Source organism: Eurypyga helias, unplaced genomic scaffold (assembly GCF_000690775.1).
Source record: "Eurypyga helias isolate BGI_N326 unplaced genomic scaffold, ASM69077v1 scaffold18895, whole genome shotgun sequence".
Lineage (NCBI taxonomy): Eukaryota > Metazoa > Chordata > Aves > Eurypygiformes > Eurypygidae > Eurypyga > Eurypyga helias.
Window position 1 is genome coordinate 1 of NW_010252247.1, and position 11,858 is coordinate 11,858.

General features: G+C 50.9%; 1 protein-coding gene across 1 annotated transcript; it reads right to left on the reverse strand.

Moving 5' to 3' along the window:
• Positions 1-244: 244 nt before the first annotated feature.
• On the reverse strand, positions 245-6,481 carry PANK2 (pantothenate kinase 2; the record flags this gene model as incomplete). The annotated part of the gene is made up of 5 exons (XM_010152308.1): positions 245-409; positions 2,797-2,920; positions 3,171-3,347; positions 4,864-5,117; positions 6,129-6,481. Coding segments are annotated over 5 exons (1,073 nt in total), but the record flags the coding sequence as incomplete, so codon positions are not given.
• Between the last annotated feature and the right edge of the window lie 5,377 nt (positions 6,482-11,858).

The following is an 11,858-nucleotide window of genomic DNA, read 5'->3' on the forward strand; positions in this document are numbered from 1 at the left end:
CCAGTACCCCCAGTCCTTCTCCTCCAGCAGAGATGAAGGGCTGTTTATCTCTACTGTCAACAGTCTTCAAAGAAATGTAAGAAGGAAGATGAGCCTGGGAGCAAACAACACTTCTATCAGCTACAGGAACGACACAGGGGGTTTCTGTGATCCTGCACTGGACGCTGCAGTGAAGCTCTGGGAACCGGCTGCACATGGATCAACAGCTACAGACGCTGCACAGCTCTTTCACTGAGGACTTAATTCAGACAGAAGACAAAATAAATTTTAAAAGTAATTTCACCTCGTGTTCCAGGAAAAGTGCTTTTAACTGTCCCTTCGACCAGTAGTCTAAAGCATACGCCAGAAGCCGCATGGAGATTGTATTGATCCGGAGGAAATTGCCAACGAACACCACTCGATTAATGTTCTGCAAGTATTAAGGAAAAAAACCAGTATAAATAATGGAACGTTAAGGCTAAATTCCATTTTCTGCTTGCAACGATGAAAACTCAGGTGAGAAGGAAAACGTTACACCTATATCCAGCTGAAGCTGTATCCAGCTTTTCAAATGCATTTTCCGCTGGGACTTGATGAAAAACCACCAGCTCAAAGTGGAGGGAAGTCACCCGTTGACAGAAAAGCAACGACACCCAGAGAAACTGCATCACCCCCAGCAGCTGCTCCCGGCAGCTCAGGAGCGTCACTGCCTTGGTGCATGGGGACAGGAGCCGCAGGGAAAGGAGCTGGAATGCATTTGCAGCTTTCCGAATTCAGAATTGTAGGACTGGACCCAAAATCGCAGCGCTGATCTGTGACCCAGGAGATGACACCGTGTCAGCCTGGGGCCTGGTGGCAGCGAGGGACAGTTCAATAGAGCGAGGTGAGATGGGAAAGGGGGCGCTGGCACCTCCGGGGCTGCACTGGGAGGGAAGGGACCACGCCGGAAGACAAATAAAATAACTGGGCACTGGTGAGGCCGCACCTCCAGTCCTGGGTTCGGTTTTGGGCCCCTCACTGCAAGGAAGACACTGAGGTGCTGGAGCGTGTCCAGAGAAGGGCGACGGAGCTGGGGAAGGGTCTGGAGCACAAGTCCTGTGAGGAGCAGCTGAGGGAGCTGGGGGTGTTCAGCCTGGAGAAGAGGAGGCTGAGGGGAGACCTTATCGCTCTCTACAGCTCCCTGAAAGGAGGGTGCAGAGGGGTGGGGGTTGGTCTCTTCTCCCAAGTGACAAGCTGTGGGACAAGAGGGAACGACCTCAAGTTATGCCAGGCGAGGTTCAGATTGGATATTAAGGAAAATTTCTTCCCAGAAAGGGCTGTCAGGGATTGGAATGGGCTGCCCAGGGGGGTGGTGGAGTCAGCGTTTTAAGAGACATGTGGATGTGGTGGTCAGGGACATGGTGTAGCAGTGGGCATGGCAGTGCTGGGTTAACAGTTGGGCTTGATGATCTGAAAGCTCTTTTCCAACCAAAACAATGCCGTGGTTCTGTGACTGACGTGCCTGCTGAAAGTGTCGGGCAGGATCTACAGAACATGATAAACATCCACAGTTCTCTCCGAAAGCAGCTCCAGCCAGGACGTGTTAGGACAGGCTCTTTCTCACTCTTCCACACTACCAGGAAATCCACAGGCGTAGCCCCAGCCTGTCCAAATTAGGAACTGGATGAAAATGGTTGATATTTTGCTGGGACCCTTTATACTGGCTAGGAACACTGATCATCACATGCCATCTCCTCTCTCTGATCCCTTTGCCTCATCATTAAAACAGCCGAATGGCTGTTAACAGGGAGAAAAAAGAAGGAAAATAAAAAAAGATTTAGAAGCCCATGACCAACACAGTCCTGAAAGAAAGCAAAAGACCAGCCAAGTAGTGCCATTTTGGATTTAAATCAGACTTCCGGCCCAAACTTTTCAATCCCAACGAAGTTCTGAGCTAAGCGATGAACTCCGAAGCCGCCTTGTTCTCTAACAGGGAAGTAATTTTCAGTTCCTCCTCATACCGCGGAATCGGGATCAAGTGCTGTTTGCTCCTTCACTCACATCATTCCACAGATATTCCTTCCATCCCCACATTCCTTAACGCTTTCCCCCGACTAGTCAGCATCCTCTTTGCATTCAGCTGTGTCCTCTAGAGCGAGGACTCTACGAGACTGTGGGCAGGACTGTTGGTAAGACACCCTGCCTGGTTTCAGCACTACAGGAAGGTAAACATAAGTGTCTGCCAACCGCAACCGGAGTCGGGAGCATGCCCCGTTCGCTCATCCCACAGGAACAGGCTCGGAGTGGAGTGGTGAGCACGCCTCTGTTCTTTCATAGCCCTGTACAATGCTGCTTGACATGAACGCAACAAGGCAGCACTGTAAAGAAGCTGAAAGCACAGAGATACAGGAACGGCTGCGGAAGCGGTGGGGCCTGACCAAGAAAATGAGAGCAATTCGTAAAAACCACAAGGTGTCCAGCCCCTCTGCCCACCTCTCCATCTCCCTCTGTGGTCCCAAGCGCTGCAGGTTATTTGAGGAACCCGCTGCTGCTCAAACAGCCGCAGAGCAGCTGTTGAACAAAGCGAAGGAGCCAAGGAGACCAAGAGCCAACACCGAACTCATTCACAGCGCAAGGGTCTGGCTCAAACCGCGCAGACGTGCGAGGGCAGAGCGTACCAAAGGATCTGAAACGAGTGGATTACCACTCCCTGACCGTCCAAAAACAGGGATAGGGACATCTACAGAAGTGTACGCAGAGGAAGAGAGACCCTGCGTGACAGGAGCAGACGAGGGATGCTCTGGCCAGGACGCGACGACAGAGATTTCCCCTCCGTACCTCGTTAAGCGCACACATCCGTGCTATGGAGCCGATGTTGTTGGTGATGGTTATTAAAGTCGCCTTCGCAAGGTCCTCTTTGCTGACAGATTCCCGCTTCTCCTTGCTCATCATGTTTCCAAAGCTGCAAAGACAGTTTTTGGGTTAAAGGCCCGTTTGCATCAGAATCCCAGGAGAAAACGGGAACTGCTAATTTAAACAAAGAGATTCATCATGGGGGTATTTATTTCTCACTTTAAAAAGTGTTGCTATCAGTAATTTACACCTGTTAGAACAAAACAGCGGAAGGAACGCTTGCTTTCCTCAGCCACGTAAATCCGTTTTTTCCATCCTTGCAGAATATCTAATGAAAATAAACCCAGCCGAGTCATTACCTGGACGCGACGGCCCAGCCCGGCAATCCAAATCGCTCGTAGTCTCCTCCGTAAATGTCCCGCACCAGCTTGTCCACTTTGGTACTGTCTCCGTGGGATGCCATCTCGAGGGCCTCTTCGAAGGTGGAGCAACCGGTAAGAAGGCAGCAGAGACCATAGAAGGTTCCTCCTCCCAGGCTGCAACACAAAGCCAAATGGACGTCACCCTCGGGCCCTCTGAAGGGACAGAGAAAAAGGACGGCTCGCTCCTCCGAAAGTCAGGACTTTCAGCTATGCAGCTGAGCTGGCTCCGGCTGCCCCATTCCTTCAGCTTCTTCTTGTCAGTGAAATAACCCTGGGAGGGCAGCAGGTTTAAATCACAGAATCACAGACTGGTTTGGGTGGGAAGGGACCTTAAAGACCATCCAGTTCCAACCCCCCTGCCATGGGCAGGGACACCTTCCACTAGACCAGGTTGCTCAAAGCCTCATCCAGCCTGGCCTTGAACACTTCCAGGGATGGGGCATCCACAGCTCCTCTGGGCAACCTGTGCCAGTGCCTCACCACCCTCTCCAGGAAGAACTTCTTCCTGATGTCCAATCTAAACCTCCCCACTTTCAATTTAAACCTGTTACCCTTTGTCCTGTCACTGCAGACCCTTTTCTCTAAATCTCTTACTTTCAAAAACCTCACAGCCTGTAAGGAACCCCCCATGGCACAGCCGCCTGCAGAGGGCATGGTTCTGAACGACAAATGAATAGTCTTATTTTACCACATCCACCTTCTTCCCAGCACCTGGAGAAGTTGATCTTAAACTAAATACCAGACCTGAGGGGCTACCGGGGTGTTAGAACACAGCTGTTCAAAACTCAGGGCAACAAAAAGGCCAACACCACCATGTCCTGTTCACTTTACTGTGCACACACCCCATTAATGATGTGTAGTATCTATACTGCCAGGGTTTATTTTATTCCTATTGCTAACTTTCAAGAAATTCCGGGAAGCTTAAAGCCACCAAGAACTCTGGCTTTGCCTTGCAATGACAGCCACATCTTCAGGGGCACCTGCAGCAGCCCAGCATCTGTGGAGAATTACTGCCGTGCCAGCCTCCCTTCCACCAAAAAAAAGTAACTTTTGGAAGTCAGGATGAACCTTTTCTTCCCGGAAAGGGCTGTCAGGCATTGGAAGAGGCTGCCCAGGGAGGTGGTGGAGTCACCATCCCCAGAGGGATTTACAGACGTTTGGATGAGGTGCTCAGGGACATGGTGTAGTGGTGGGCTTGGCAGTGCTGGGTTAACAGTTGGGCTTGATGGTCTTTAAGGACTCTTCCAACCAAAACAATTCTATGATTCCAAATCTTTCCTGCTAGGATCTACGCTAACAGCTGTTAACAGTGTGAGTATATTTGGGATAATCCCAAACTAAGGGATCTCTCTGATGGCCCATAAGCCAGCTCAGAAGCTGTTTTTTTCAGTTATAGGAATTAAAGAGACTCGTTGAAGTAAGGAAACCAAGACATGAAATTCAGATTCCCGCTTCCAGGCGGGATCTTTATTGGCAGAGATGAGGGACTGCCGCATGAGCAGGAGCTCGGTGGTTCAACTCACCCCCTTTACTGCAGCTTGTCCCCGAAAACCTCAGCTACAAGGCAGAAATGCCCTCCAGACCCTACAACAAAACCCAAAGGTGAATTTCCCTCCCTCCAAGCACTCACCTGGTGCCCGTGACCCGTTTATAGTTCCCTTTTGAATACACAGCCAAAATGCTGACTCCTGAGCCGATGTTCACCAAAAGGAGAGGATAGGGATTCTCCAAGTTGAACGGGAGCTTCTGACACCTCTCAGCATCCGTCGGGTTTTCAAAATAGTAGCACTCCGAGTGCCCGTTGAATCCGACCGAATCAATGTACAAAACTCCTTTAATAAGGCAGTCAAGTTCGTCCAGCTTACAAAGCTGAAGATCACCCATCTGGGGGGGGAGGAGAAGAAAATGAACATTTAAGCAGCAGCTTGAGGAGGGAGGCGGCGTGGTTACGCTCAGGGCTAGAAAAACGCGTTCCCCGGCTACCTCCTTCCCTCCCTGCACTGGCCGAGAAGCGCAGGCGGCAGGAGGGCTCCATCTCTCGCCAGCACACGGGCTGCTAACCGTCCTGTCCCTCCAGCGCACAGGTGGGAAAGGGTGGGGAGCGGACAACTGGATCCACAGATGGATGCCGAGAGAATCCCACCAACTTCCAATGACTCCGAGGCATTAGCGTGAAAAACGATGGGAAATGAGAAGAGACTGAACTGTTTGACCAAAAGAAGATAAATTATCCCCCAAAACCCCACCAAATAAAGGGAGGAAGGTATGAAACTGTTCTCCCCTCAGGCCACTGCCTCGACTGCGCAAAAAGCCTCTTTATCCAACGCATTTTTTCAAGCCCTGGTTAAAAAAAGTATTTATCACACAAGGTTTTCTCCTACGGAAAAGAATCGAACGGACAACAAAGCCGCAGGATGCTGTCAAACCCCAGCTACTAACCTCCTTTCGCCGAGCTTACCACCGAATCCGAGCGCAGCCCGCTCGGCTCGCTCACACATGCGTTAGGCACGAAGCCACCGGAGCAAAGGAACAACCAGGCAAACATTCAGCATGCGAAAAGATGGCGATGAGGAAAAAAAAAAACCCACAGGACTGGGATCAGCATGATTAGAGATTAATAATGCAGAGACAGCCTTGCAAGAGCAGACGCCGTGGAAGCTGGTGAGTAATTTTAGTTACAGGCACATGGCATGCATTCAGGGAAGAAAGCACCCTAACTGGGAGATGGGAACTCGACTCCACGCGCGGTTTCCTGAACCAAGTTTACTTTGAGTGAGGTACACTCTCCCAAAGCTAAGATTTAGAGGAGTTTTACAGGCTGCGGAGAAAACCTTCTAGTTTTACGCTTTAACAAAACTACCCGATCCTAATCGTATAGAAGCCAAAAATGCCTACTGTGCGAAAGTCCTGCTCAAATTTGTACGCTCCACCTCCCGTGGCACATAAGGTAGTATGGAGGCTTGAGAAGTGTTTTTCGCTTCCCATCTGAATAAAAGCAGGCATGTCATGAGTAGGAAAGCGTATAAAGTGCAGATTGCCTTTACGTCCACACAGGGTAAGGTCCTTTAGTTCAAGGTGCACATCCCGAATGCCTGTAGATCCGTAGGCTACATTTGACGTCAGGTATTTGCGGATGCTTTTGAGGTTTTCCACTTCCTCCTCCTCCTCTTCAGCAGTGATGTCCTTTGGTTCAAAATAAACGAGTTTGACCAAGGTCCCTCCGATATCCAAGCCAAACCAAGGAAAGACTGAGGAGAAAAAAAGAAAAAAAAAAACGGTGTGATACTGCCATACCACCAGCAAAATACTGAATAAACGGAATTAACCCATGCAATTCTCTAGGGACTCCAGCACCCAGGGCTGTCCGAACTATTTCTGAAGTGGAAAACACAAGAATCACAGACTGGTAAGTGTGGGAAGGGACCTTAAAGACCATTAAGTTCCAACCCCCCTGCCATGGACAGGGACCCCTTCCACTAGACCAGGTTGCTCAAAGCCTCATCCAGCCTGGCCTTGAACACTTCCAGGGATGGGGCATCCACAGCTTCTCTGGGCAACCTGTTCCAGTGCCTCACTACCCTCTCCGTGAAGTATTTCTTCCCCATGTCCCATCTAAATCTCCCCTCGTCCAGTTTAAACCCACTACCCCCACTACTCCTTGTCCTGTCACTCCCTGCCCTTGTGAAAAAAGACAGAACACGTTAGCAGCCTGGTCTATCTTTCAGAAACGTGGCTGAGACTCCTCTGTACATGGACTTAACTCCTGTTTTGAGATTCCTCGTGCTAAGAAGCTCCCAACGTTTGATACTCAACCCTCTAAGCCCTTGCACCACCACCACACAGCGCAGGTCTAACCGCATCCGTACGCCCGCTGCCGTTTGAATCCCCAGCTACCTCTCCCATGAAGTCCTGATCCAGCGCCAAGGGTAACACCGGTGCTTTCACATCAAAGGGATGTACAAACGGTAACTAATTACAACACATAACTGAGGTAGACAAGCAATCAAAAATGGCCCGGGGAGACAAAAACAAATGTCTAATTGGATTATTTTATTAGTCAAATCCCCCCCTGGTACAAAATATGCATTAGTGTCAGGCCCAGCAACATTTATGGCTGTAGGAGATAATGAGCTTCTTGGAAAGGATCAAGAGCAAACCCTGCTCAGATGGAATCTGCGATTAGAGCCGAGAACTGGAACGGATAAATATTACTATTAATGAGCTAGAGGATAGGCTGGAGCTAACAAGATACACGGGCTCCGGAGCGAAGAGAAAAACGTAGCCACATGTTATGGCTTATAGCAGCAGGATTAAACCCCCACGGCTTTTCCAGAAGGAATAAAAGGAATGGTTAGAAACTAAACCCGAACGCAGCACAGATGTTCCTGATGTTCCCCTGGGAAGAGGGGTCTTGGGTTTCAGTAAATTCATACACATCGGAGACGGGCACGGCAGCATGCTGCTGGTACTTTTGCAGCTGCGGACAGATAAGCACGCGGCACAACGAAGCCCGCGTTCCTCCCGCCTCGGGTTCGGCGCTGGGAATCGGCAGCCACTCCCAGAACACAGAATGGCCCAAGCGAGAGCACGTGCCTGGCCTCAGCAGCACAGGGGGTGCAGGCCGAGACCCCCCCACTCAAGCTGTGGGAGCAGCAAGCATCAGAAAGCAACACTCAGACAGGCAGCACTTAGAGGCGGACAGCAAAGAACACAGCTCGGGGGCAGGAGGGGAAGTCATTCCCAAAGAAAACCGTCTCAGGAAAGCCACAGGGCAGCCAGGCGCATGTCTGCAGACCACGTGGCGTCTCCCGGGGGGGTAACGTGGCTGCGGCGCAGGGCGGAGGTAGGACAGGCGCTTTTTGGGGATCACCGTTCCCCGGGAGCTGCTAGAGCCATCCCTGACCCGCGGCATTTTGAAATCCCACAGTTATTTTTATATATTTACACAGAGGCCATCCCCAACCATCGCCAAAAGAGATCCTGAAAGAAGATGCAAACTCCATGCTTAGGAGGCGCCTCTGAACCCAAATCATTTTCCATTTCTAAGGCATCTACTTCAAACAGGAACAGACATAAAAACAGCTGTCCATGAATGACAGAGAGAAATCTGACTCACGGCCCAACGGGGAAAGGCAGCAGGAGCAATTCAAGGATTTTTGTCATTGACAATTGCTCATCCTGTACACCAGTACACTGGTACCTGCTCACCTGTACATTGCCAACTCTGTCAGCATTTCAGGACGGAAAGTGCTTTACTTGGAGAGGAGTTCAGCATATGTGCCTTACTGCAAGATTCCCTCAGGAAACCTTACCAAAGTGCTCTGCAAAATCAATGGAACAGTGAAGTTCCTTCCCAACAGAGGAACGCTGGCTGCCTGAGCCTCGCCACATAACGTCAGGAGAACCCCATCCCCACCAGACAAGGAGCAGCACCCTCCTGGGACGAGGAGTCCAAGACCCCAGAGTATAAGTAAAAGGAAAGGCAGGACAAACTCCAGGGTTTCTGTATCCCCAAAAAAAAGGGCCTTGTCGTGGAAGAGTGTGGCAGTAGCACCTGAGCTGCTTCACTGACCGGTTGGAGCGAGTCCAGAGGAGGCCACAGGGATGCTCAGAGGGCTGGAGCACCTCTGCCATGGGGACAGGCTGAGAGAGTTGGGCTTGTTCAGCCTGGAGAAGAGAAGGCTCCGGGGAGACCTTATTGCAGCCTTCCAGTACCTGAAGGGGCTACAAGGAAGCTGGGGGGGACTTTTTACAAGGGCCTGTAGTGACAGGACAAGGGGTAATGGGGTTAAACTGAAAGAGGGAGATGTAGCTTGGACATCAGGAAGAAATTCTTCCCGGAGAGGGTGTTGAGGCAGTGGCACAGGTTGCCCAGAGAAGCTGTGGATGCCCCATCCCTGGAAGTGTTCAAGGCCAGGCTGGATGAGGCTTTGAGCAACCTGGTCTAGTGGAAGGTGTCCCTGCCCATGGCAGGGGGGTTGGAACTGGATGGTCTTTAATGTCCCTTCCAACCCAAACCGTTCTGTGATTCTGCGGTTCCATGATCTCCCACCTGGCAAACAGGAGTTGGAGACCACACTCACCAAACACGGAGAAGGACATTACTTCTCCATGATGGGCTCCAGGGCAGCAAACAACACCCACCAAGCATCCGCTTGCTCCACTCGCCTGCTCTTCCCAACACCTTAAACCAAAAACCTGCACACAGGCCCTCCTGATGACATATTAATGTCATCTCCAGTACAGCATAGACACCCGTAAGTCAGCAATCCCCATATTAATGGCAGAATGGGACCCCCCTCCAAGTGTTTTGTCTTTCTTTAGATGACAGTCCTAGATTTACCAGCTAGCTACTGCAGAAAAATGCTCTGAACAAGCACCAGGCCCTGCTGTTGAGAGAAGAAGCACTAAAACACCATCAACGTCACACAGGTAAAAATAGGGCACTGGCAACCAAACCAGAGCCTTCTGCTGCTGCCCCAGTCCCTCCAGCGAGTAGAACTGGTACATGCCAGTTCACGTCTCTTCCTGCCTGTCACAGTGTCGGACATCCTGGACTCCCTTTTCACAAACTCCCCCCTCTTAAAAGCACTCAGTTGTTCCGTCATCTCTGCTCTGTGGAAGGGACTGGTTCCAAAACCCTCCTGTCCTGGTGCCGGGAAACCTCCTTTGGATTTCTGGAATATATTTCTTCCTGTCAGGACATGCAATTTTTTTTCCCTGCATTATGAAGCCTGCACGTGTTTTTCTTTAAAAGCATCCCTGTGCTCAGAGACAGCAATCCTCTCCCCAGCCTCACCCTGCCCAGCTACGCAAGGGCAGGACCAGGAGAGAGCACGGAGTGGGGTCCCGGTGCTGCCCTCACTAGGGTGCAGCAGAAAAGCTTCTGAAAACTACGGCGCGGTACCCCAGCGAACCCAAGTAACTGGAAGTGCCTTATGGGCGGCTTCAGCACAAGCTTCCACTTGGAAGCAGATGCTCAGCTGGCGGCACATGCATTTGTGCACTAGAACAGCAGCAGTTCAGTACAAAGACCTCTGTGAAATTCACACCCCAAACTCCTACACTCAAAGACACAAACCTTCCAAGTTTTAAGGCCTCAACAACTCAGCCCATCAGTTTAAGAAGCTTTCCTACTCACCAAAAACCAGGAGCTCCTTGGAAACTCCATCCCAGCTCATTCTCAGTGCCCTCAAGACCTTCAGTTTTTTAGTATCTACAAACTGAGGTGTCACAGCTGCCACTGAACCAGCAGAACATGAAGCGTGGGGTGAACCACGCCAGGCATCCCGTCACGCACACCACAGTCTGGCTGAACAGGGAAACAGGAACGCTGCCTGTAGAGCTTGGGGTGAACCGGTGGGGTTGGGCTCAGGGCTTTACTAGTCTTCATTCAGCACTGGCCCCGCTAAACCCCAGCTGGCCCCAAAAAGAGCGTCCAACCCCCGCCAGCAGGGACACAACATCACACGGGAGCCAGTTCCACACCGCACCAGCTGCAGAAAGCGTCTGCACGGAGCAGCTGGGGCTCCCCATCTGCCAGCAGCTCGGCTACACCTCCAGTACTCACAGGGGATCAGTTCTCAAAGACAGCCTATTAAGGTAATTAACTTAAACCAAATGATTCTTAATTATGGATCTCTCATTATATACACCCCAGCCACAGGTTAAGAATCCAAGGAAGAAGCGTGCTAGCTCAGAATTAAGTACTTCTTTACCATAAAGGAATTTCCATGCAGCCAAGTCATCTGGGGCATGGACAAAATTTCCCAATAAACCCATTTTTGTAGGAAAGGGGTGCGGCACACAGATAAGAGGTGGAAATTATTTCAACAGTGTGTAGAACAGGGTAGGGATCTTTTTTCCTTACATTGACAGGAAGACAGCCAACATGGACAAGCAGGGCAGCGACAGCTCTTCCCTACGGGAGAACTAGAAAATTCCGTGCCTTCAAAGGGAGGAAGGAGGAAGCTCTCTTGGATGGATGCCATCACCATCTGCCACTGAGATTTCTCTTAAAAACCTGGTTTTTGTCCCAGTGTCTACGGTGCCGCTGAAAGCCATCCAAAGATCTCTCCCTTTTAAGCCTCTCAAGCATTTTTTCCAGGAGAGCTGCTACAGAAGATGGCAGATCGGGAGCAGCGTGAAAACTGGTGGCATCTGGGAGCCTCTGGGCAGCCCGGAGGGTGATTTTTCTCAGTCAGAAGGTTTTTCTGCTGAAATAACCAGCACAAGAAGACACCAGCTTTCACGGCCAAGGCAGAAAATCAAGCGCTGCTTCTCCTTACCACCTCCCCGCTGCTAAGGGAGCCCTCTGTGCTAGGGAAAAGCAAGACACGTCTCGCCTTCCCAAGCACTAACCAGCCGGAGAAAGATGGGGAGGATGAGAAACCCATAGGCAGAGCACAGGAAGAGCATTGTGGGGCGAACCTCTGGGCTCTCCTCCTGCCCCGCACCTTATGGAGAGTGTTCGGCCTCTCCCTGGGTATTTGGATATTCACAGGGAGGGCAGGAAATCCTCTTCCCAAACCTAGAACAGGTCTCCACTCACAAACTTCTACAGTCTTTTTCCTACAGAAACTCTGTATGACTTCACTGGCACGATGACAGCCACCAACCCACTCC